Source organism: Curcuma longa, chromosome 5 (assembly GCF_044706935.1).
Source record: "Curcuma longa cultivar G26 ecotype Majalengka, Jawa Barat chromosome 5, ITB_CL_G26_1.1, whole genome shotgun sequence".
NCBI classification, from domain to species: domain Eukaryota; kingdom Viridiplantae; phylum Streptophyta; class Magnoliopsida; order Zingiberales; family Zingiberaceae; genus Curcuma; species Curcuma longa.
Genome location: NC_133865.1, coordinates 11,585,270 through 11,611,510, shown reverse-complemented (window position 1 = coordinate 11,611,510; position 26,241 = coordinate 11,585,270). Strand labels below are relative to the sequence as shown.

General features: G+C 37.2%; 3 protein-coding genes and 1 pseudogene across 3 annotated transcripts; 2 read left to right on the top strand and 2 right to left on the bottom strand.

Annotated features, from left to right (window-relative positions):
* Positions 1-5,902: 5,902 nt before the first annotated feature.
* Positions 5,903-8,804, top strand: LOC141829572 (putative staphylococcal-like nuclease CAN1). Its single transcript, XM_074717082.1, has 8 exons — positions 5,903-6,112; positions 6,181-6,236; positions 7,210-7,324; positions 7,459-7,593; positions 7,666-7,853; positions 8,027-8,086; positions 8,155-8,383; positions 8,549-8,804. The coding sequence occupies exons 1-8, from the start codon at positions 5,975-5,977 to the stop codon at positions 8,672-8,674; spliced, it is 1,047 nt and encodes a 348-aa protein (XP_074573183.1). The 5' UTR covers positions 5,903-5,974; the 3' UTR covers positions 8,675-8,804.
* Positions 8,805-9,372: 568 nt separating this feature from the next.
* On the bottom strand, positions 9,373-10,952 carry LOC141829885 (uncharacterized). Its single transcript, XM_074717365.1, has 3 exons — positions 10,906-10,952; positions 10,329-10,832; positions 9,373-10,258 (listed from the first exon to the last, which is right to left on the bottom strand). Exons 2-3 carry the CDS (start codon positions 10,829-10,831, stop codon positions 9,373-9,375), a joined length of 1,389 nt encoding a protein of 462 aa, XP_074573466.1. The 5' UTR covers position 10,832; positions 10,906-10,952.
* Positions 10,953-17,701: 6,749 nt separating this feature from the next.
* Positions 17,702-19,785, top strand: LOC141829544 (amino acid transporter AVT6C-like). Its single transcript, XM_074717045.1, has 5 exons — positions 17,702-18,078; positions 18,428-18,580; positions 18,669-18,872; positions 18,951-19,416; positions 19,497-19,785. Exons 1-5 carry the CDS (start codon positions 17,703-17,705, stop codon positions 19,621-19,623), a joined length of 1,326 nt encoding a protein of 441 aa, XP_074573146.1. The 5' UTR covers position 17,702; the 3' UTR covers positions 19,624-19,785.
* A 136-nt stretch (positions 19,786-19,921) lies between these two features.
* LOC141829884 (uncharacterized) overlaps positions 19,922-26,241 on the bottom strand; it is an 8,078-nt pseudogene continuing 1,758 nt past the window's right edge.

Sequence of the window (26,241 nt, the reverse complement as noted above, 5' to 3'; positions counted from 1 at the left end):
TTTTAAAAACGATTTTCGACCGATGTAATATCACTTAACGACAACGCTTCCAAATCGATGTTATTGAATTTAAAACTTATGATCGATCAAGATGACAAAATTATCATAATATTATAAATTCATCAAACAAATCACAAATACAAAAGCACCGATATATTTAATCACCTCAATATTTACAAATAATCAAAAGTAACTAACAAAAATTACAAAGTTGCAGTTCTTATTCTATTCACAGGCCAATTTGGTATCGAAACTACTTAAACAGATGGCAAATGCTTGGAATGCAGAGAGCGGATAGCCAATTTGGTATTGAAACTACTTAAACGAAGGTAGTGAAGGCCTTATGTTCGGAGCACACCTCATGATGGAGAAGGCTTCATTAAGACGAGCTGCACGAATCTTTAACTGGGATGCTTTCTGTACACAAAAAGGGAAAATAATCCTCAAAAAGTTACATTTGTTAGTCAAAGACCTTTTAACTTTTCTAATCCTGTTTTATCGTCACGAGGATGCCATCGTATAAGCAAACCAAGTAGAAGAATGAGGCTAGTTTCTAAGAAATGTCTAGGAAACCAAAAGTTGCAGAGCAGAATCAGATTACAATTACAACATCAAGAAGTCATGAATTCCAAGTGTTTGAGGTCAAGGTTTAAAGCAGCAATTACCTACCAAAAATAAAAAGGAAATCACCCTTTACAAATTCACTAGAGTTTATCACTAGGGACAAATACATATGATGAAGTGCATCATTTGAATATATGAAACAGACTTTAGCAAGAATTAGAAATCATTAAACAATTATGCTGAATGTATAAAAGTTGCTGCAAATAAAATTTTTAAACATTTTGGATCAATTATTCAAGATAAATGAGAAATATATTGAGATATGTTCACAAGATAAATGTTGTATTGTTAAAATGGTTCGTAGATTCTTCAATTTTGTATGATTGTCATGTCGTGTGCTTCTTTGGTTAAAAAGATGTGATAATGTAGTACCACCAACCATGTTTGATGAATTTAATAGGTAAGAAATTCGATAAACAAATGAAGCGTTTTTTTTTTAAATAGTAAACATAAATGAGTAGTTTTAGATTAAGGTGTTGACTTACTTCAAAAATATACATCATTCACACTTTATAGTTTTAGCCACATATTATGATATGAATATGTTCAAAGATGACTGATACCAACATGATTGATATGTTTATAGTTAGACAAGTTCAATCAAATAGAATTCAGGTATGAGATAGATTGACCAAACACAACATAATTAAGAGAGACCCTAATGACTAGAGTACGAAAAACTATTGGCCCTGCAGATAGCTAAACTACAGAATGAAAACCATTTACCATGACCGGGAACAGATGGGACACATGGCCTGTATTTAGGCACATGTTTGCGCTTCCAAACAAAAATAGTACTAAGCCTCCAAAAGTACAATTACAAATAAATTACTTGCAGTAAAACAACATAATTCAACAAACAGACAAATGTGCTCCTACGTATGAAATTTATTTATCTGGACCTAGAATAGCTAGGATATTTGACTGGAAAAATAAATAAATAACACTAAAGCTATAAATGTATAACTACAATCAAAGATAAGAAATGTATACTACTGAGGTTAAGGGATTCCAGGAAGACAACCATGCAACACACTTCAAGAGTGGAGGAAGCAAGGCATGTGGAGGAAGCAACAAACTTCCAGGAAGCAACAAACTTCCAGGAAGACAACCATGCCTAAAATTAATACCCTAAACTTAGAACGGTGGAGGAAGCAAGGCATGAACGGTGGACGCTGCCCTATGTACTACACAACAATTTTGCAGTGGTTAAAAATCATGCCTAAAATTAATACCCTAAACTTAATACCTAAACTTAGAACGGTGGAGGAAGCAAGGCATGTGGAGGAAGCAAGGCATGAACGGTGGACGCTGCCCTATGTACTACACAACAATTTTGCAGTGGTTAAAAATCATGTCTAAAATTAATACCCTAAACTTAGAAATACCTTTTAAGAGGAGAGGAAGCCCGACGGTGGAGGAAGCCCGATGGTGAAGGGAACGGCGAGCACGGACTAAGAAGGAACAGCGAGCACGGTAGAAGGACGGCGGACTGAGAAGGAACGGCGGAGGGAACGGCGGTGGAGGGAACGGCGGAGGAATGGTGGAAGGAACGGGAAGAAAGGACGGGGGGTTGAAACCTAGCCGAGACGGAGAATCGCGACGGACGCCGCGGGGTTGAAAGAGCGACCTCGTGCCCTAATGAGGAGGCTTAGTTACGATACAGAATTAGATTAGGAGCGGGATTTATAAAGATAAGAAATTGATTAGAGTTAATAGATGGGAAAAATAAAATATTTGTTTTTTAATATTTATTTTTAAAATAAATTTATATGAAATATTATTTTAAATTAGTTTTATATTTCATCTTAAATTCTTTTTAGATATTATATTTTAAAAAACATTTGTATATCTGTAACAAATCTATCACTCATATAAATTTAAAATTGATTTTTAATATTTATTTTTAAAATAAATTATATGTAATATTATTTATCATCATAAATAATTTAATATGATACTTTAATATTTAAACTAATTTATTTTGATAAATGTCATTAAAAATTATTTATAATACCAGTAAAATTTCTAGTGACGGTAAATTATAAGTATAGGTATATATTACCTATACCCACAGTAAAAAAAATTATAGTGACAGTAAAATATAAGTGTAGGTATAGATATCCAATAGCCACAGTATTGATATCTGTCCCTATAACTTATAGTGACGATGTCATATATCTGTGGCTATATGTTACCTTTACCTACAGTTTGTATATGCGTAGCTAAAGCTTACCGTGGGTATATGGCAATTTTCTTGTAGTGAATCATAGTTAAATATCATAGAAAGTCAAAAAAACAAAACGAGTTTAAAGGGAGAGAGGGAATGAAAAAAAACAAAAATATACAACAGTTTTAAAACCGTTGTTGTAGCTTCCAAAACCGTTGTTGTCGTCCCACATAGACAACGGTTTTCAAACCGTTGTCGTAGTCTTCAAAAACCGTTGTTATAGTCCCAAAATAGCGGACATAGACAACGGTTTTAAAACCGTTGTTGTTTCCTCTAAAAATCGTTGTCGTAGTCTCCAATCAATGATTTTAAATTGTTATTATAGCTTTCAAAACCGTTGTTGAAAGCGCAAATAGACATCGTTTTTAAATTGTTGTTATAGCTTCCAAAACCGTTGTTGAAATCGTAAATAGACAACGGTTTTCAAACTGTTGTCGTAGTCTTCAAAAACCGTTGTTGTAGGCGGACATAGACAACAGTTTTGAAACCGTTGTTGTATCCTCCAAAAATCGTTGTCGTAGTCTCCCATCAACCTCTCAAAGACATCGGTTTTTCTTAAAATCGTTGTAAAAAAGTAAAAGACATCGGTTTTGTCATAAAACCGATGTCTTTTGAGTGTTGTTAAAGACCGATTTTCTTGTAATGGCAATTATCTATGTGGCTCATCTGTAAGGGCATAACCATGTATGATATGAAATATATGTTGGGTTGCAAGGGTGTAAACATAGTCCCATATATAAAGTACATGGAAAAATCATGAGGTTAAAATAATGGAAAGTATCTCCATTGGAATGAGACATTTTGGCGAGAGCCCAAGAACAAAATCACGAGGGCTTAGGCCCAAAGTGGGCAATATCATACCATTGTAGAGATATTTTGATTCCATCGGTACTAACAAGTGGTATCAGAGCGAGACCGCTCTTCACCGGACTAACCGCCAGATGAGCGTCTCGCTCTTCACCGGACTAACCGCCGGATGAGCCATGATCCAGATCTAACCATGTGGCTTGAACCTTAAACAAAGAAAGTGGGTGCTCCCGTGGCTGAATCAAGAGGACCAGACACCAAGTGAGAAGTCCTAGTAGGTCGGGTGGATCGAGGGGCAAAAAGTCCTAGTTGCGACTAGGTGGGAAGTCCTAGTAGGTCGGGTGCACCGAGGGGTAAAAAGTCCTAGCTGCGGCTAGGTAGAAAGTCCTAGTAGGTCGGGTGCACCGAGGGGTAAAAAGTCCTAGCTGCGGCTAGGTGGGAAAGTCTTAGCTGCTGCTAGGTGGGAAGTCCTAGTAGGTCGGGTGGACCGAGGAGTAAAAAGTCCTGGTGGGTCGAGAACGACGTTGAGGGGGGTCTGTGATCCTTTGTTTGAGGGGAGATTGTTGGCAAACATAGTCCCACATCTAAAGTACATGGAAAATATCATGGAATTAAAAGGATGGAAAGTATCTCCATTGGAATGAGGCCTTTTGGGGAGAGCCCAAGAACAAAATCATGAGGGTTTAGGCCCAAAGTGGACAATATCATATTATTATAGAAATATTTTGATTCTATCAGTACTAACAATATATGTGTGAGAGAGGAAAATAATCCGAAGACTTTATCAACTCAAGATTATCCTGGAGGCTATAAATTCCTAACTTCACCATTGCTCATTTGGCTATCTGTAAGGCTTGTGTGACATCTCACATGACTACTCTCCTTGGTCCGCTACGTAAAGTTCGACGATGATAAATAACAGATATGATTTTCTTCTCTTAAATGAAGACTATTCTTCTTTCTCTCTGTCTCACTCTCTTGCATGCATACACGCAAGCTCCATCTCTCAGCACACTAACTTATCTGTCGGAAGGGTCACGCCGACAACATTGATGCACTTTTGACTCGCATGCCACTAAGGTCTGACCGACCGAAGGACGGATGCAGCCGTGGCTCCGAGGAGAAAGGGAGGGGAGACCCGAACACGAGCAAGAGCTCTATCATGTATTTATGTCCTAGTGAATTTAAAAGGAATATTGACGTAGTCTTTTGCTTGCATCCGAAGGAAGGAGTTTGTAATTTTGATTATCCAATTTAATGCAGTTATATTTACAAATCAAAAACTTAAATTTCTTCTTTACCTTTTATTTTGATGTTATTTGGGATGGAAATTGGGGTGGAATGAGTTAAAGAGGAAAAGAAGAGAGAATTACCCTTCCATGCTTATGAATTGTTAAAATTTCTTACACTCTGATTTAGAATGTAAGGAAGGGAAAAGGGAACTCAAAAATATTTTATTCTAATTTTATTTCTATTTTAAAATATTAAATTTTAAATTAACTCATCTATTTAGATATCTCTACATTGCGCCGTCGCTCTTCACACAACACGTGCCATCACCGTCTAGTATCCAATTGCTTGTACTCTACGATGTCAATGTCGACATCAACCCTCATCGAAAATCTTTTCGAGAAAAAAATTGAAGAAGACAAAGACAGATAATCATAATCTTCTTCAACCTTCATTGAAAATCTTTTTGAGGAAAAAACTGAAGAAGACAAAGACAGATAATCATAATCTTCTTCTTCTTTTTCAAAAACAATGACTTATCTAAAAAGCATACGTTGTCTATTTTAAAATCTTCTGTATCCTAATTTTTACATACAATATTGATAAAATTTTATAATTTTTCATCCGTTTTCTACCTACATTATCTTTTTTAAAAAATAAAAATATTTTTATAATTTTATATATTTAATTTTCGTCCTTTTACTTTCCTCTTAAATAAATAAACAAGATAACAGATATTATATTAATAAATCTTTCATAATATAAATATTTTATTTTCCCCTCTTTTCCTTCTTTTACTTCCTCCGTTAACGAACCGTCTCTGACCCAAACAGAGCATTAGTCTGACTCGTCTGTGGATCACCGGCTCCGTGACCATTTGCCTCCCCCTGTCGTTTTCGTTCCCGGCGGGGCGTCGTACATGCCCTAGCACCAACTACCATTGACTGGACTCCACGTAAGTCTTTTTATTCAAATGATTGGTTTGTTTCTCTGCTCACTTGCTGCCTTTACTCTTTCCGCACACCGCATTCGATCCATCCCTGCAGAAGCCAGACTGATCGAGGAGAGGGGAGCTCGGAGGAGATGGGGAACAGCTTGCTCAAGTGCTTCCGAGGGGATTGCAACGACGCTGAACCACAGGTTGTCGTCGTCCAAGTTCCGGTTCGAGATGGGGTCGCTGTTCTTGCTCAAGACCTCTTCTCCTTTGAGATAACATCCCAGGTTAATCCGCCCTGCGGCCTTTGTTTTGTTTTTCTTTCCTTTTCGATAAAAGAGATCTGCTGTATCAGGTTCCCCAAGGATTAGACCAGCGCGTGGCTTTCTCTAAGGAGGTGCTGGCTATTTGGTGAGGAATTAATGGGGATTTTGGTCTTTAACTTGCATCTAAAACCTTGTTAATTCATAAATCACTGTGTCAATTAAGAGAACATAGCAGGGATTCTATCATGCTTTGAACTAACTGACCTAATGGATCGATTCCAGTTCCTTTATAGCATTCCATAGTAAAAAATTTGAGCCTAGTTTTGCATGTTTAGAGCAACAAGAACTGTGATTTACCGCTATGTTTTACTAAGTTGCTTTTGTCTTTTCAACTCGGCTGTGCAAGTTGACTAATTGCCTACAGATGGAAATGTTCTAAGCTGCAAATGTAGTTTGACATTTGAAAGTCCTTTTTTTTTTGTTTGACTAGGATTTTCATTCTTTTCATTCATCATTTCTTCCTGAATTTTATCATCTCCAAATAAAAGAATTCATTGATAATGTAAGCATGTTATTCCCAATGCTTATGCACGCTCATGTATTCAGTTCAAGAAAAAGAAATTGTCTTTACCTGTAAGAATATTTAAACTTAAGTTCTGTTAAATGAACTATCCATCTAGCTTCACGGAGTGAGTGTACTTTTTCGACATAGTTTTGGACATCACACTTCATAATCTTGATACTGCTTGTGTTTTTGAGACTCGTGTGGATGAGGATGTGTATATAAATGCTAAGTGCAGAGACAAGGATCATTTCATGACATCTAGTAATGACTCTGTAATGATTTCGATCCAAAGTTATTAATTACTTGGCTTTCTCTTCAATCTAACAAAATTACAAGCCAAATTTGGAGTCTTATATTTCAACAAGTTACTTCTCTTAGAGACCATGAATCCACCAAATGAGCTATTTTAAGAATTCAGGACTACCATAACCTTATCAAATCCTTAACAATTTTCATTATGAAACGTGATATTACTGATGTAGATGTGAAAACACAGTTGAAGGGATAAAAGTTGATCAATGGATGCTTATATTTCTCCTATTTGATACAACAGGTATAAACAACTATTAGAAGCATGGAAGAAATCCAAGCCAACACCAAAGACACCAACAGCGGCAGCTAGTCTCATCGTTCAAACACTGAGAAGATATAACCAAGAAGAAGTAGAGGTGACCTGTATGATCTTACCTAAAATATACATCTGTTACAGTCGGTTAAATGTTCATAAACAGCCACTCGTTCCACTTTTTGTTCCTGTTAAATCAAGATCATTAACAATTTGACATGCTGATACCTTCTTCAGAAACTGCTGAATTACTATGATCTTCCTATTCCTTCACCCTACGAGTCCTGTGAGAAACATGCTGATACCACTTGTGCACCATCGTCATCAGTGTCCTTGCCCCAAGGGGTCCAGTTTGTGCTATTCACACTTCCTGTGAGAAAATATTGACCTTGCATTGGGCATGTTAGAAAAACATTCTGATACAATGTAGTATTCGATTGTCAGGTTAATGCTAAGGATGTAGGTGATGGGGATGGTGTAACAGCATATGTGGACACTGCAGACCCAAGGGAATCAGCTGATGTCCCAGCTGAAGTTCATGAAGCTGTCTTTCAAAGGATTGAGGCTCGAGCAGGCCGGAATTTTAGAGAGGCAGATAGACTCAAGAAATGCATCAGCGACGCAGGATATGTGTAAGACTTGGTTTAGTTTGTAAGCATACTGTAAATACGTAGGTTCTTCCTATCCTAACAGCTTAAGTTTTACTAATAACATGGTCAATATCCCAAGCTTTTGAATTACTTTCCAAATTATAATGCAAACACCAGCTTGAGTGTATATATCTTCATCCTTCTATTCTTGACAGATTCAAAAAGAATGGGAATGGTGAGGAGATCCTTGCACGAAAATACAGAATCAGATTGAGGTACCTTGGGTAAACTTTGTAAAATGGAATTTGCTTGCATCTGATACACAACTTGTCAATTTTAATAGGGGAGTTGATGCACCTGAGAGTCAAATGCCATATGGGAAGGAAGCTAAGGATGAACTAGCTAAGCTCGTTCAAGGAAAATGTTTGAGGATTGATGTGTATAATATCGATCATTTTGGTCGACATGTTGGAGATATCTACTGTAATGGAGTATTCATACAGGAGAAGCTGCTAAAGAGAGGCTTTGCATGGCATTTTGAGAAACATGACAAACGCCCTGAATTCGCGAAGGTGATAAGCTCTTGCTTCTTGTTAAATCACATTATATTGAGTTCTTTTCTCTAGTCCAATCTTACCCTGATTCTTCTTCTACTATTTTGGTCTCTTGTGATTCAAATATCAACGATTCGAAGCTCTGTCTTGATCTAATACAATTGCAATATTTCTTCATCTCAGTGGCAGCAGCAAGCACGCGCTGCAGGTAGAGGCCTTTGGGCTTCATCAAACCCTGAGAAACCATGGGAATGGAGAAAAAGTAATCCCGGGTGGAGACAAGGGAACCCTCCAATCGAAGTATGTTGATACAATTTGTTTGCTATGTTTAAGAATTCTATAGTTATTGTCCAAGAACACAATTATGCTACCTAATAACTGTGACCAAATGTCTTGTAAAAATTTGTGTGAGTAAATATGTCACTGAATGGAGTATATCGATTGAATCCATTTCACGGCAATTTGGTTAGTAACTGGTGATCCAAAGGGATGGGTTGACTGGGCAAGTCAATAGTTCGCGAGGCAGACTTTGACTTGCCTTCTGCAGAATCAACTTTTGCGAGTCAACTTCGGGTGGATTGACTTCTAGCGGATTGGCTGTTGATGGGTTTGGTTGGCTTTTGATAGGTCAGATTCTAGCGGATTGGCTTTTGACGGGCTTTTGATAGGCCAATTTTGACCCAGTCATGAACCATGCGGTACCGTCTTCTATACCACATCAACGGAATTTACATAATTTAATCGAGTCCCGGGGCAATATTGTAACGGTAGGACATCTGGGTTATGATTCAGTCATATAGGATTCAATTGACGTTATTTTTTATCCCAGTTACGGCGTATTTGTAAGAATTTTCTTTCAAATGGGGAACACAATCAAAAGATGTTGAGCATTTGGATTGGCCGTCGGTGGGAAATTTTTGTGGGACCGGACTGACCACCCCGGGGATTGAGTCCATGAGACTAACTGAGATTTATCATTTTTTATATAATTTAATCGAATCTCCATCTTACATCACCTCTTCCAATCTCATCACTGGTTGATTTGGTGCACTCATGGAGTCTTCTTCATCACTCGCTATCTTTTCATCACTCTCCGTCGTCAGCTTCCTGAAAAGGCTTCCTTCTTCCACATCATAGAAGTTGCCAGTTCTCACCTCCTGCGCGAGCGCGCACGCCCAGCAGAAGATCCACTTCGCGTAATCCACAACCGAAGCGGAGAACCAGCAAATTCCATCCCCCGGAAGCTTCAATCTTTTCCTCATTTGGATCCTCCAAAACCCGCCGTACAACAACCCGAACACGCACAGCACCACGCCGGCGATCCCGATCGCGTCGCCGATCACGTAGTTGTGTATGTTGAGCGCCGCGATGTTGAAGATCCAGAAAGGAGCGAAGCAGAGCACCAGAAAAGTGGACATGTGCACGTACATGTTCCCCATGCCGAGCCTCTCCATGTTCCAGCCGAACACGCAGCAGGTGCAGAAGAAGGAGAGGCAGCAAATGGAAGTGTCGTCTCTGCAATCGAGCAGCGCTCCGTTCCACTGTGGATTCTTCTCCATAATTCTCTGATCTTGCAGCCTGAAGCCCTGCTTCGAGGGCTCGTCGCACTCAGGCGCAGATGCGCCGCCGCAGTCCCGTCCGAGAGGACTGCAAACCGCGTACAGAGCTGCGAGAACCGGCGCCCCGAGCCCCAGCGCGAAGAGCGAATCCTCGAGAGCTTCGGGACGCGATTTGAAGGAGTAGCCCCAGTAGAGGCCGCACAGGGCGTACTGCGCGAAGCAAGTGAGGTGGAGGAGGACGAGGAGGACGAGCATGTGGAGCCATTCGCGGGGACGGTAGGCGCCGTTCTTGCAGTAAACTTTCCTGAGCTCCACCACGTCCTCGGATCTCCATCTACGATATCACACTGATTTTGATCCGAAATCTAACAGATCTAGATACAATTTCAAAATCGACGCCGTACCTGCAGAGCATGACCAAATGGTGGAAGAGGTTCGGGTGCTGGTAGAGGCTCATGAGGGTGAAGAGCGCGTTGAGGACTTGGTTGTTGATCTCGATCCAGTGGTTGCGGAGGGACTTGGTGGGGAAAACGCGGTTGAGAAGGCCGAGGAGGAGGCCGCCGAGCATGGCGGCGGAGGCCCCGACGCAAAGCAGCCAGAGTAGGAGCGCGATGTGCACGGGGTTCTTCAGCCAGTCCTTGCCGATCCTCACGAAAGACGCGCAGTTGATCCTTCTGAAGAACTGAAGGTGCCGCCGAACGCCGGCGACCGGCGAGGGCACTGAAATGGATATTTCCTCTCTCCGGTCGAGAGTCCGGTGGAAGAAATTGAACGCCGAAGGGAGTTTGAGATTCTTCAACCAAGTGCCACTCTGCACCAGCAGTCTTTCCTCTAGCGGCGGCGGCACTTGAATTTGTATCCAGTCACTGGATTCTAGTGCATCGCCATTGGCATCGACAGTCACCATCCTGGTAAATCTTGCTCTTGAGATCACACCGAACAAACTGAACCTGAAAAACAAAAATTTAAACAAAATCTTACCTCAAGTATGGGGAATCAGCTGCTGCTGTCCCCCAACTTTCTGTGATCGGAAGAGCGGAAGCTTAATGGTGAAAAATAAAGACTGAAAAGAGGAGCGGAGGAGATCATCAATTCATAATCAAAGCGAGTTAGTTAGTTGTTCCTCTGCTACCTACCGGCCTTCGAGGAAGCAATGAGAGGTGGAAAGTCAATTGTATGAGGAACGAAATTAATGCAAAACTGGAGCTGGAAGAAGAGCAGGCCGGTGGTTTAATCAATGAGAAGGAAAAGGAAGGATATCTAATTCTGCACCAACTGCAGTTCTTCGTCGTTAAGTTTGTTGATTTGCTTGCTTATTAATTAGCAGGCCGGCCGCAGACGCCCAATTTTTACCCTCGCTGACGGGGAAGAACAAAGTATAGTTCTTATCGAAAATTAAATTATTTTATTTTATTTTACAAAAATAGTATCGAAACTAAGGTCATCCCATATTTAAAGAATGAACACCTCTTTTATAAAAATCATCAAATAACTATCCTATCATATATTTTATCTAAAAATATTCTTACTTTCAATATTATTATAACAGCTAGAATTAACTGCTGTATCACGAAACAACTGCTTTGTAGCCATTATAATATTGTAGTATATTCTTACTTTTAGTATTATTAAGATAGTTAAAATTAGTTGTTAGCGACGGAAAAAAATGTGTAATAGTTCTTTTAAAAAATCATCATTATTATAAGATTAATATATTTTATCTAAGAAAATATTCAACATTTCTAAAATACAACATGACACTACTATAGATATGGCCTAGCAACCATTTTGTAACACATTATACAGTGTAGTGTGTCATGTTGACATTTACAATTAGTGTATTTATATAGTATAATAGTTATTATAATATTGATTAATGTAGATTATAGATAGCTCTTACTTACTTAGATAGTTGTTATAATTATTTTAAAGTAATTTTGATTAAGTTGATAAATTATATTTTAATATAATAGTATTTAAAATTTAGGATTCAATTGGTATTGGTAGTAACTATTATAATTATTTTAAAGTATTTTAAATCAATTTAAAGTGATTTTAATGAACTTTAAATATTTTTTATAGTTGATAAATAATTTTTTAATATAATAGTATTTAGTAATTTTAATTGAAAAATAATTAATTATTTAATATAGTAATAGTTACAGAGTAATTATTATATATTATAGCAACTATTTGTTAGTGTTGAAGAAATGCGGAAGCATTAAAATTTAGATTTCTCTTACTAATGACTTAGTAAGGGTACAAATTAAACAAATGTAAAAGCAAACATAAAAGAAGACAATGTGGTCGTTGGCTCACAATCCTCCAAGGTGCTATGCCCAAGTTCTTATGCATATTTTAGTGTCTATCCGCTAACTTCTCCTCTTCAGTAATGTTATGGTTGTGGTGAACCGGCCCCAAAGAGTCAAGTTCGGGTTTAACCCAAGGTAGATGACTCGATGACATGCCCGACTCCCGAGTAGGCCTGTTGTAGTCAAGGGTCAGTCCAAGTCAGTTCTCGACTCGCGGCTTGCGACCCCTCTCTCTGAAAGCTGAATCCCTCTCCCCAGCGAAGGCCACTTGAAGCGGGAACTCGGAGCCGACACCTTGAAGTACGAAGCGGCATCCCGAGCTGAATCCTTACGCAAATCCCCTCGCCGAATGACTCCCCTTACAAACCCGAAGGTTTGCAGTTGGCTCGGCGCCTTCGTTCGCATCCTGAATCGGCTTGCGCCGAATGGTCACCACGGTGCCCGACTCCACCACTTCCATCGTTTCTTCTGACAGTCCCATACCCCATAATTATGATCGCCACCCTGACATCCACGTACGAAGTGACCTTACAAGCGTATATCAACGATGGGACTTTCATACTGATCATTCTAAATCTTTTTGACAAGATTGTACTCAGCGACAAGATGTTTCTTTAATTAAGATGGGATGTGCTTAATTGAGATGGGATAGGACCTCTTCTTCTCCCTTATATACAGACCACTCCCTTTTGTAGAGAGGTTCACGCGCACACGCGAGCACACACCCACACTCTCGTCACCCGTTGTTTTTTCTCCTTCTTCCTCTTTCTCTTCCTCTTCGCTCGCTGACTTAAGCATCGGAGTGGTCGCACTAGGGCACCCTTGACCTTCTTGCTCACGGTTGTTCTACTTGCAGGTCCCGGAGGTTCGACGAGCCTGGCCCTTTCGATCCCGCTCCATTCTAATAAAGAGACCGAGTCGGTGATATATCCCGGAGCTGATTTCAACCGAAACAAGTAACATGCCAAAGACAAAGAAACCTTTTACAACTTTGAGTACAATATAAAAAGGAATAAGAAGCATAATATAATCGAAGCTATCGTGGATGTGTATTTTGTAACTAAGCTTCTCACCTCTTTTTATAGACTTTGCTTGAGTTGCTGATGTGACACATTTGATCGATTGGATAGGCTATTTGGTCAATCAAAAATTGATGATGTGGCAGACAGAGCATATCCGCTCGACGATCATCGCTCATCCCTTTGTTGATGTGGCAGATGTTCGATCGATCTAAAAACTTATCAGTCAACTGAAAGTAAAGATCTTCTCTAGATCTACTGCCACATGTCCTCCGATTGTCCAATCTTGGATCTTGATTGCCCTATCCAACTTACATCGAATCTTCATTGCAGGATCAATCTCCACGTAGCTTTTGGTCATCCTGATCCTGCTTATTCGATTGATCGATCCCACTCCGGCGATATCATGCAGGTAGATAATATTTATCCTTTTCTTTGGTTGATCGAACTGCTAATCCAGTCGAAAGGAAATCTTTTTTCCGACCGCTCAAACTTCCTAACTGAACCAACTATGTCTGACTCCTCCCAGAGTTGAATCTACCCTCATTCTGTTACAATTCACTCAACTCTCGTGTCTTAACAACTTACCTTGTGGATGTTTGCATTCGACTTCTCGTCCATTGAATGTCGAAGTACTTTTCTACAATTTCTTGTCTTTTGAATGTACTGAGCCTGTTGTCTCACTCCCTTTCCGTGTCATCCTTCGTGTTCACTTGTATCTACTGCATGTCAAGGTCCGTTGTCTTTGATGTTTCTCATCCTTTTCGATCCTAGGTATCTCATACTATCTTTTACCATACTTCACTCGAACTTGAGTCATCGGATATTCATGTGTTCTTTTAAGTTCCTTGCACACTTTAAACCTATACATCAAATACAGTAAATTCTAACTTAACCTTAGTTGATAATATATCAAAATTGTGGCTTGACCCCTTAAAGTGCTCTTATACTACTTGCTATAATAACACTTAAATAAGGGATACATTTTACATAAAATATCTTATGGGTGTCCTTTATTTTTATTTTATAGAAGGTGTTTATTGGATGATTCATTAAATGTAAGACACCCTTTTAATTTTTGTCCATTACCATTAATAAAACAAAATACACTTCCGTTGCAGCCTTCGGTCCATGTCTTGAATTTGATAAGAAATTTATGATGACGCAACAAGAATAGCTATTGATGTCGAATCCTCTGTACTCATCTTTAATATGGAAAATAATAGAAAATTATATGATTCACAATTCTAACTTGCTACAACAAATATCTTTGAGATTAAAGCAGTTCAATGTATGAAACTCTCGTCAATATATACCTTGAAAAAAAATCTATTATATGTACTTTTATTTTATTTTATAAGATTATTTTTAAGATTTGAATATGTAACCTCTAAATCATACCATAATAATTTTATCGTTATACTAAAACTCACTTTTAAATTGGACAGTTGAGTAAAGTATGCATGTTAAGGTTAGATGAGAAAATTTCACAAGTTCTTCGATATTTAACTCAGATTGAGGGCAAGTACTCTGTCGGAGAAAAGAGTGAAGACTCATCTAATAGAATTGGGAAAGGTTAAATATTCAGTTCTATCAAAAAAAATATTTTTAAAATTTTATTATGCAAGATTGGATTTTTTTTATACATATATAATTTTTTTTCCTACTGTGACTCCAATTTAACTATCTGCCTAATAATTTTAGGATGATTTATTATTCCCCTGACATTTTGATTTCCTGTTTTATAGCAAGTATAACAAAAATAATTGCTAATTTTAAAACAAAAAATTTAAATTTTTTTGTCAATCTAATATATATATTTTTATTTTTCTAGCATGAATAAACATATTGCATAATACATAATAATTTTTCAACATTTTACTGAACCGTGCGTTTGATTTTGAGTATTACTGAAAATGCATATTCCATTTTTGAATGGATTAAATCACGTATTTCTTCTCATTCTCTTTTTCATAATACCTTTTTTTTTCTTTTTACTGTTCATCTGAATAAAAAAACACTCCAGAGCACTTTATTTTTTTCATTAAAAAAATTTAATCTCTTAGCTCTCCTCTTTCATCTCCGTCTCCTCAAATTTCCTCCATTGTCCTCTTCGCCTCCGTCCAGTAGTGCAAAGAGATGCACAAATATATTGACGATAGTTTGAGATCAACGCTAGAGCTTTGGATTAATTCGTGGAGGGGGTCTGGGAATCAATGATGTTTCTAGTCGAGATTTAGAAGAAAGTGAACGACATGGAAGCCTTGAGGAGCTATGTCAAAGACATCGAGTTGTGCCTTGGTCTATTAGGCTCCGATGCATCAGAGAACTCAATCACGAGGGGCAACATACTAAATATCAATTTACAATAAACAAACAACAATAGATCTTAAATTGATAGTTTTCTTTTCTTCCACACAACAATAACACATCTTATATACAATATACATGATATTCTCAATTAAATGCATGCTTGAACAATATTTATCATTTTGTCTTATAATTTTTTTTTTATATTTTAACTTCTTGTCTAAATAGGGACATTAAGTTAATTATAAAAATCACTTCCAATCTTTTATTTATCCGTTCAGCATCTATGAACTTAACAAAATAATTAGTTTCATAAATTAAACATTTAAATTTTATTTGTATCTTTTTATGACTAATTGATTGACTTACAAAATAATCTAGTTTGCTTGAATATTTTTTAAAGATTTTTGTTATATTTTTATGAAAGATTATTCTATAAATAACAATTAAAGAGATTTCTGTTAATTAAAGAAATAGTTTCTTAAATATAAAATAGTGAATGACTCTCACTCCAAAGGAACATTTCCAATCAATATTAAGTCATCATTTTTGTCTTTATAAGTGATGACATATTCACATCCATTGCAACCTTCTTTTTCTTCATACTTCTCCGGCCAGAAGAGATGTGAGAATCAATAATTTACAATAATAATTATTGAGAAATACAAACATATATCAATTTGTAATGGTAGCAACAATTAAGTCATGCTTGTTTACTTAGAGAAAATCATTTGAACATGTTATTCAAAACCTTCTTATGCTTTTTGTATCCCTTGTAAATCTTGAGGTCAATCCTCCTCGAGTAAAGAGTCCTATCCATGCCAACCTTCACAAACAATCAAGCGGCATCTGCCTTCTACTTTACGCCTTGGCATTTCATCAAACAACTACCGATCAAAAAAATAGAACCACTTTAAAATACACAAAATTTACATCTTTGATCAAAAATAAAAAACTTACTTTGCCACCCGAAACACATCGACACTCTTGCGACCAAGTCGTCCTTTAGCGAAGAATCGACAAAGTCAGTCTCATCCTCCAGAAACACTCATTTCCCGCCCCTTGTGATGGGTTCTCCGAAGCATCAGAGCTCGACAGACCAAACTGTAACTCGGTGTCCTTGATGTAGCTTGACACAACTTCCATATCGTTCGCTTTCTTCTTGATAAAAACACCATTGATTCTTAGAGTCCACCACAAATCGATCCAAAATTCTAATCTTCATCTTCAATGATGTCGACTTGCCATGTCTCTTTGCGCCGTTGGACAGAGGTGAAGGGGACAACGGAGGAAATTCTCGAGATGAAGACGAAGGAGCAGGGATAAAAGATTAGATTCTTTTAGCGAAAAAAATAAAATATTTTGGATTTTTTTATTTGAATGAATAGTGAAAAGAAAAAGGTGTATTATCGAAAAGAGAATAGGAAAGGATAGGTGATTTGACCCATTTGAAAATGAAATAAACATTTTAAGTAATATGCTGAATAAACATTTTAAGTAATATGCAAAACTAAATACGGGAAAATGCCTATAAATTTTTGTCTCTTTAAAAAAGTTTGTCCGGCTATAAAAAATAACGAATTGCACAAAACGTAATAATTTAAATTAAAAAAAAACTAAGATAAGATATATTGCTATAAAATTCAAAGAAAGTGTTTAATCATGGAAAATTTAAATATTAATTCAAAAAAAAAATTCCGTGTCTTCATTGTTCTCCTAAAGAATGAGTCTCCATGTTTTCCTTGCCCACGACACGTGGCCCCGCCGTTCCGCGAGCTCCGCCAAGAATCGGGCCCACCGGCTGACCAGCCGACCTGGTCATAAGCACCATTTGACTCAATTATTGATTTATTTCTCGTGTGTATCATCAATCATACACATGAAATCGAACTTACCACGCGCTGCACGTTGTATTGACAATAAATGGTGTTTCCTGGCCGTACTTATTACATTAAATCCGCAGATTAAAAATAGAAGTACCAAAATACCCTTATGCAAACAATTTGATAGGACGAATCAAGTCCTAATGACGTCCAAATTTAATTCCCGCGAGGTTAATGTAGTAAATTGGTATTGTTGTAAAGTCTTTAATAGCTGGAAGACGCGCATCTCTCTCCGCTTTCCGTTCGGCGCCCTGATGACGAACGGTGGTGGTGGTGGTGACGCGGTCGCGCCGCTCTTGCCGGTGGAGCTCCGCCCGGCCGAGACGCCGCCCGCGTCGGTTCCCGGCGCGGTGTTCAATCTCGCGACGACCACCATCGGGGCCGGGATCATGTCTCTGCCGGCGGCCGTGAAGGTGCTCGGCGTCGCCCCGGCGCTGGTCCTTCTGGCCGCCGCCGCGTTCCTGGCGGACGCCTCGGCGGAGTTCCTGATGCGCTACGGGGGTGCCGGCCGCTCGTGGTCGTACGCGGCCGCCATGGGCGAGGCATTCGGCCGCGCCGGCTCCGCCGCTTTGCAGATCTGCGTCGCCCTCACCACCGCCGGAACCCTCGCCGTTTATCTCGACATCATCGGTAACCAACGACGCCGCGCTGCTTTGCCATTTTCCCTTCTTTCCCACTCCCCATTGGCTGAGCATTTGGGCCCCACTTTACAATTTTTTTTAAAAAAAATTGTTTTAAATATATCTTTATTGTTTCTTTTTTGGAAACGTCATCGATTGGTTATTATTATTTTCTTGTACTATAGTAATAAATATTATTGTCACCTTCTCATTATTAGTAAAAGTATTCACGTGATTAAAAATAAATTGATAAAATTATAAGGAAAATACTTAAAATAGGATGGCAAAATGAAACTGAAATAATTCTGATAAAAATAGTAACCATGATTCCGAACCGCCTCGTGATTCGTGCCGTGCAGGTGATGTGCTGTCGGGTAGCCAATCGGAGGGCGCGGCGCACGCCGGGGTGCTGCAGGAGTGGTTCGGCGAGCAGTGGTGGACAGCGCGCGCGGCGGCGCAGCTCGTGGCCGTCGTCATCGTCATCCTTCCGCTGGTCCTCCTCCGCCGCGTCGGTAAGCCACGCCCACAATCCGATTCCTATCTTTAACACACCTAAAGATGTCGATTATAAGAGCAGCTCCGGCTTCTGATCGATTCCAGACTCCCTCAAGTTCACGTCGGCGGTGTCGGTGCTGCTGGCGGTTGTGTTCATGTGCATAAGCACCGGCATGGCGCTCTACGCCCTCTTCCAGGGTCGCACGCAGACGCCCAGGCTGCTCCCCGACTTCGCCCGCCTCTCCTCCTTCCTCGACCTCTTCACCGCCGTCCCCGTCATCGCCATCGCCTTCACCTTCCACTTCAACGGTAACAAATATTGACAACTCTCCGACGATCTTCGTCACTCGCTCGCGGACTAACCCATCAGGTTGCCGTGCATGGCAGTTCACCCGATCCGAGCCGAGCTCAGCAAGACCTCGGACATGCAGGTGGCCATCCGCCTCTCCGTCCTGCTCTGCGCCGCCATCTACGCCGCGATCGGATTCTTCGGCTACCTTCTCTTCGGCGAGGCCACCATGGCCGACATCCTCTCCAACTTCGACCGCGACACCGGCTCGGCCTTCGGGAGTCTTCTCAACGACGCGGTCCGCCTCAGCTACGTCTTCCACCTGGTTCTCGTCTTCCCCCTGCTCTTCTTCTCGCTGAGGATCAACGTCGACGAGCTTTTATTCCCCAAATCGAGCCACCTCTCGTCGGACGCTCGCCGGTTCACGCTGCTCACTGCGGCGCTGCTTTGCATCATCTACGTGGGATCAGTCCTCTTCCCGAGCATTTGGACTCTGTTTCAGTTCATCGGGTCGACTACGGCGGTTTGCATCTCGTTAATTTTCCCGGCGGCTCTTGTTTTGAGGTGGAAAATATGATCTCGTGTCCCTCGAATCATAGATTTATTAGTTCTTGTTCTTGAATAAATTGTGATTATTTTGGCAGGGACGTTGAAGGAACAGCAAATAGAAAGGATAAGTCACTAGCAACGGGGATGATACTAGTGGCTTTGATTACAAGCGCCATAGCTATTGGATCCAACATTGTTGCCTCCTTGAGCAATGGTAAGTAGGAGGATTTAGTTGTTAATCGATTGATATTAGAGCGTTAGTTTGTAAACCGTAGAAAGTTTCGACTTCAAAGAAAATGTAAGTTCAGAAGTGCTTATATTATATCGCAAGAAAATGTTGTAATTTACATATGTATACAAAAAATTAATATTTACATGAGGACGTTGTTCTATTACATTAACCAGCAAACAGATTACAGATATCTAACTTTGGACGTTTGTTTACTAATCGACCAGCACAAAATATACACCAATGACAGGATTTTCATTCTCATCTGCAGCTTCTGAAGTGATTGCTTCTACTTGATACATGTACAATAGATAAATTTAACGATATTCCCATCTCCAGTTCTCTGGATCTTCCTCTTCATTGGCAACTTGTCGTTCATAATCCAAGTCAGAATCTTTGAAGTCAGTCGAAGTACTTTCATTCTCATCTTCATCTTCTGATGACTCCTCATCACGATAATCATTCCATTCCATGGATTGTTCTCAGTTGCACAACCATACCATTTGAGTCATCACTTTCATAATTACATTATGATGGACCATCATAATAGTCATCCTCCACATAAACTTGCATTCTGTAGCAATGATACAATATCAAAATTAAAATCCAATTGTAAGTTTAGATTAATCAAATGTACAAATTCATACAATAGTTACTCATCAATGTTATCTGGGTGTGTGTTCACACCGACGCCGACGGTATATATGTCGCAAAAAAAGTTATCTGTTCAAAAGAAATAAAAAGTACAATTTAGCAGTGAGAAGATCACAAAGAGTCTCATGGAAGATCTAAATTACATGTAGAGTTAAGCATAGTACGTAATTGGATTTCTTGTTTCCAAGCATCTAAAACAGCAAAATATTTGGGTTAGCAAACAAGGTCTCTCCTATTCTCATTGCTATTACAATCTTGTGCTTCAAGCATTTTGCTTGTCAAATCTCAATGCCTGCGAATGCTCTATGCCATGAGTTACAGCCCATCTTCCTAATCCACTAAGGACCCAGACAGGATTTTCTTCTTCCAAACGCATCACATGGATGTGGCTAACGGAAATAAATTAATGCAGAAGAGATTCTATGATCCCAAGGTGGTGCACCCTCTATCCACCATACAGACTAGCAAGGTACAATTTTCTAAACAGATGTCAAATTACCCAAGCAACAAAAATATCGAACAGCTAAACTGATAAAAAAAACGAATATTTAGTTTTAGGAGCATAAACTAGTCTAATTTAGCTAATAAAGAGAATATATTATTTATCCTGTCAAAATAAAGGAGTAAAAGTTGATAATTAGACAATATAGGAGATTAAAATATAACATAAACTTGTCACTGGAAGATTAAGGATGACGGAGAAGACGGAACCTTCTGTAGTTGCTTTGTCATGTTCAATCTCTTCAGCTACTTGTGGAAGGAATTCACTTAGAAGTGATAAATACTTATCCAACAGAATCTCTTATGTAAACCAGAAAGATAAGCAATAGAAATATTGAATATTAAATTTACTTGGGCATCAACTCGAACAACATCATACAAATGACATTTTTCATGCAAAGAGAATCCTTCTGCATCTATGCTTCCCCTCTTCATATGTAAACCAGAAATATGTTATATCATATACCTCTATAGCACATGAATAAAGGAAAGATGATAGTATACAGAATCAAAGATTTTTTTTTAACAAAGAGAGAATAATTGTGGGAATAAAACAGAAATAGGAAAGCCTTAAAAATTTGGGCCTTCATCAGCCACTTCTGCTTCAAAAACATCATTTTTGAGCAGGCAAAAGAGCATTCATATCTCTAAAAAAGAAAAGAAGTGATTACAAGTTAAAACAAATTATGTGATTTACTGCAAGTAGGAGCATCATAAACTGTGTTAATGTAAACAAGTGGAAGAAAGAGGAACATGTTAAAAGATAACCACCTCTCAAATCAAATGACAAAGGAGTATACAGAGAGTAACCGAGATTAGGTGTTAACCAGAAAAGAATGCAGCACATCTTTGACAGACTGGGAGTTTCCAACTGTCTCAAGACGCCGAACCAACATCTTCTTACTTGCAAGCTCATTGAGAACTGCATTTTAGAAGCCTCATCGATGAGAAATTTTCAGTCAAATATGTTCACAGAATTGGCAGCCAATCAAAGCTACTTATCAAAAATTACATAGCAAAACACAGAACATGAGGGGCTATCATTTGTAAGACTTAGTCAATTACAAACTTATAAGGAACTCCTCAGGTCTTTCCAGTAGCTTTATATTTACATCATTGAACATTATAGAAGAGTTCATGATTCTCTTTCACCAAAACAGAAAAACTCAACCCATGTGATTCAGGAATTACAATTTACAAGAAGAAAAGTAGAAACATGAAGACAAAAGGAACCTAATAATCCTATACTAAGACCACTTTATTGTAACAATTACGTGATAGATCTTCGTGGTAACCTAATGAACAAAACATTCACAACCCACCACTCTAACTGTTCTGTCTGAATCAAGTTTCTGCCATTGATCTAATGTTTTGAGTGTTTGAACACAGCATCACTGCACCCAATTCAAAGGGGTAAAAACTACTACATATCAAGTAATTTTCTATCTTCAAATCATTTTTAAACAAAAAGGCAACCAAACTAGCATATATAACAACAATTTGAAGACAAAATGGCCAACGAGAGTATAACATGGGACTAATATTTTGTGAAAAGATCAAACATTTGATTGGCCAATGTTTAGGCTAGGTAAAATGTTTGTGGCAGCAATAAATAACCATATGAAAGCTATAGATATCTAACACAACATAGTAATTGCTAATGCCACTCTAAGTTTCCAGTAAAGCAAAAAAGGGAATAACAAAAGATCAAGACATCATTCCATGGTGATGGATTTTCTAGTCAAAAAACACGGGATCAATTTTTAAATTGGGCAATGACCAAAATGTGGTTGCAGTAGTTCACTCTACGTAATTTGGAAACAGATGTTTTCTTCATGGGCATTGAATATTATTAAGAATTTTGAGGTCATGAACTAAAGTCGCCATATGCCAAATGAAACTCGTGTACATATTAAAGTTATTTCTCTGTTGTTTACCTCATTTGAATAGTTTAATGACTGCAACACATATTAGCATCAATGGAATTGCCTATGAAAATTATTTTTTGCTATTCTCATGAAGCCCATAAAATTACTACTTTCTTTCAATCTGCACTTGTATGCATAAACTTCTTCATGAATGAGGACTGCAAAAAGAAGATGCAACATATGAATCTATGGAATTGGAGATTTCAGAGTTAAGGAGATTGAAAATACAAGAGATGAAGAATCAACAAACTGTCTATTTTGGGCAACAGGGCGTGCTTGCTACAACTACGAGACAGAACAGAAAATCTTGTGATTGGACGAGACATGAAGCAGAAATTCTAGGATGTATGTGAGGGATGCTAAATAAAAGGCTACGCAGCATCAAAATGACTCATTGAGAACTTTTCTTGTTGAAATCATGATTACAAAATCCATAATCATATTCAATATCATTTATAAATTAATATAAGCTAATAGCAGACCATTGATATATGCTACCCCATTTCAGTTTGACTCATTCTTTGTAAGTCCCATATAAAGAACATAGATTATATCTAGAAACCATATTCGAGTTCCTCATTTTCAAGTAGCAACGACTCAATAAATGCATGCATTGAAATTATGATAATCCCATTAAAAACACTAAAAAGAAAAGAAGAAAGTGAAGGCTATACCTTTTCCCGTGCCGCAATCAGCTATGGAGAGATTTCCAAGACCTATGAATGATTTTTTATGTGGCCTTTCATTAATCTCCAACCCTGAGTACATAAACACCCAAAAAACCACCTTTATCTTCCATTCTCTCGTTCACCTCCTTAATATTATCCAAACAGAATTACAAAGGGAAAAAAGAAGAAGAAAAATAACTTACAGAAGGCGTCAAGTTTCGCCTGGGAAGCCTTCCGCTTAACCCTAATAATCACCGGTTTCCGGTGACCGAACTCAGTGGAAGAGACATGAAGGTTAATGCCGGACTCAGGACCACCAGACAATCCGGCGAAGCAGGTTGAGGAATAAAAATTTGATTAAATAGAATAAAACCGACCGAAAAATTCAATTTGATTATTTCGAAATTTTAATTATTTTTTAAAAAACTAACGATTTTAATTTTAATTTAAAATTTTTTAATTAAATTAAATTAAATTAATCGAAATAAAAAATATATTTTATAAATTTTTAAATAAGTAAATTTATAAATCTCTAATTAATTAGTAAATTTTTTATAATATTTAAAAATTTTAATTATTCTGATTAATTCGGTTGAAAATTGAATTAATCGATATTTTACCAGTTCAGTTTGTTCAGCTTTTAATTTAAAAATTCGATAAGTTCGGTTAGTTCATAAAAATTCAGTTCTGTTCGATTCGATTTTGATTAATTTGATTCGGTTCGATTCGATTTTAACCGAATATTCAACTCAAATTATGATTCGCTTGGATTTTCTTTTCATATATCAAGTGTCCGATTAATCGTGACATACTTAAACTTCTGTCATCTACAATCACTAAGTGTCCGATCATCTTAATTGATTTAGACTTTCCTCTTCTTGTCAAATATCTGATTAACTTGACATACTTGACTATTTACTCAAACATACATCATTTGCTCAACCATGCTAATCATGTCATGTATCCAATCAATCTTAGCCTATTTGATATCGATCACTTAACATATTGATCAAATATCAAAATTAAATATTAAAATTTAACTTGAGTCAATTCAAACTTAATTAACTAAGAGATCGATTGTATTAATAATTAATAATCCTAAATTTTGGATTTAGTGATATAATTATTATTTTTAATAATTTTTTAGTTGTATCGCACGTTACCATCTCCAATTTCATTTTTCTTTAATAGTCTTAAAAATACAAAGAGAAACAAAAGCCGAGCAGATTTGGAAGAATAAAAAATTAAACAATAGTTACTTTTTTGTTTTTTACAGCTTTTAAAAAATAAAATAACTTATAACTTATATTTATTTTATAAATTATAAATTTTATTTTTAAAAAATGAAAGAAAAAAACGTTCAAAGTTAAACAAGGTCATATTGTTAAGGCCGAGTAAAATATTGATCAAATCAAATTAATCGATCAAACTAATTGAAAATTTGATTTGGTTAATTCATTTTTTTAAAAAAAATTATTAATTAATTTGGTTTGTCCTATTCGATTTTGAATTTAAAATTTAAATTATCAATTTAACCGATTAAATGGAATCAAATATCATTAATCAATTGTTATGCTGTGGTGTGATTCAAAATATATAACAAACACTCTACTCGACTAAATGATGAAAAAATTAATTATTTTTTAGTTGAATTAGTTAATTTTTTTAATGATTCAGTTTATTCGATTTTTATAGAAAAATTGATCAATTCAATTAGTTTTAAAAAAATATTTATTCAATTTTAATTTAATATATTCAGTTATTAACCAATTGTTACTTACATATTATCGAGATTAATGAGTTAAATACTAATAAAATCTTTAAATTAAGAATGAAATAAAAGCTAATATTTATAGTCACAAAATTACACATAAATACAACCCACCACTCATACATGACAAATCATCATGAGTCATATAATAAGGCACAAATCATCAACTCAAACATTCTAACTAAATACAAAATTAGATCAAGCATTAGAAAGACAAAAAGGGTGCTTCAATCATGGAGCACTTGTAGAAATTAACTAATTATAAAGCTAAGAAAATACTCATACATTTCTCGATCATTCACATAATTAATAGGGCTACAATCTAATATAAAAGTAATTAGAGTTCTCACCCTTGATCTTAGCCTACCAAATCTTGACTTTTTGTTACTAATGATGATCTTTTTCAAGTTATAATCCATGAAGTTGAGCTAATAGATGTCGCACCATCTTCTCGATTTGAGTTATGAGTTACTTGTCTCTAGTTTCTCGATTGAAGAATTCTCCTTGCTTGACATTTTAAGTTCAATAGATTTTGACTATTCACATAGCTAGCTTAGACCAGCATACATCAGTATATCATTTAATTCTTTATCCTCTTCAATTCATCTAAAGACTATGTTCAAAATCTAATTAACCTTATTCACAAATCTTAAATTTCTTTTGGCTTTTCAAATGTTTCTCTACAAGTCTGGTTAAATTAATGCTTTGAAGGCTTCATTTTCTGTCATTTTTTTGCCTTCTCTCTCTTTTTGTTTTTTCTTTTCCTCCATATTAATTAATTGGCTTAAATAAACTTATCAAATTGAACTCCAAATGGCCAAATTCAAGGGCTCTTTTATAATAAATGATAAATTATAATTAATTTATTATATAAATTTATATTATCTAACTATTGCTGTCTTGCCTTGCTTTAATTAATTAAGAATCTTGTCGCCATCTCTCTATAATTTTGCTTGCAAACAACCACTTACCAGCTTCTCAAGCCATGATTAGACATGCCCAAATCCACATTTCCACGCATGCAAATCCTAATTAATCACTTAATTCTGTAGTTAACTTAATCAATATATATATTAATTAACATACAAC

What these genes read in the sequence shown, in the direction of transcription:
- LOC141829544 (XM_074717045.1), top strand. Translation starts at nt 17,703, where the DNA reads ATGACGAACGGTGGTGGTGGTGGTGACGCGGTCGCGCCGCTCTTGCCG. An exon ending in GGTCCTCCTCCGCCGCGTCG is followed by an intron (nt 18,581 to 18,668) that starts GTAAGCCACGCC and finishes GATCGATTCCAG; the next exon opens with ACTCCCTCAAGTTCACGTCG. An exon ending in CTTCACCTTCCACTTCAACG is followed by an intron (nt 18,873 to 18,950) that starts GTAACAAATATT and finishes CGTGCATGGCAG; the next exon opens with TTCACCCGATCCGAGCCGAG.
- LOC141829572 (XM_074717082.1), top strand. Translation starts at nt 5,975, where the DNA reads ATGGGGAACAGCTTGCTCAAGTGCTTCCGAGGGGATTGCAACGACGCT. An exon ending in TTGTGCTATTCACACTTCCT is followed by an intron (nt 7,594 to 7,665) that starts GTGAGAAAATAT and finishes TTCGATTGTCAG; the next exon opens with GTTAATGCTAAGGATGTAGG. An exon ending in ATCAGCGACGCAGGATATGT is followed by an intron (nt 7,854 to 8,026) that starts GTAAGACTTGGT and finishes TATTCTTGACAG; the next exon opens with ATTCAAAAAGAATGGGAATG.
- LOC141829885 (XM_074717365.1), bottom strand. Translation starts at nt 10,831, where the DNA reads ATGGTGACTGTCGATGCCAATGGCGATGCACTAGAATCCAGTGACTGG. An exon ending in CATTTGGTCATGCTCTGCAG is followed by an intron (nt 10,259 to 10,328) that starts GTACGGCGTCGA and finishes GTGATATCGTAG; the next exon opens with ATGGAGATCCGAGGACGTGG.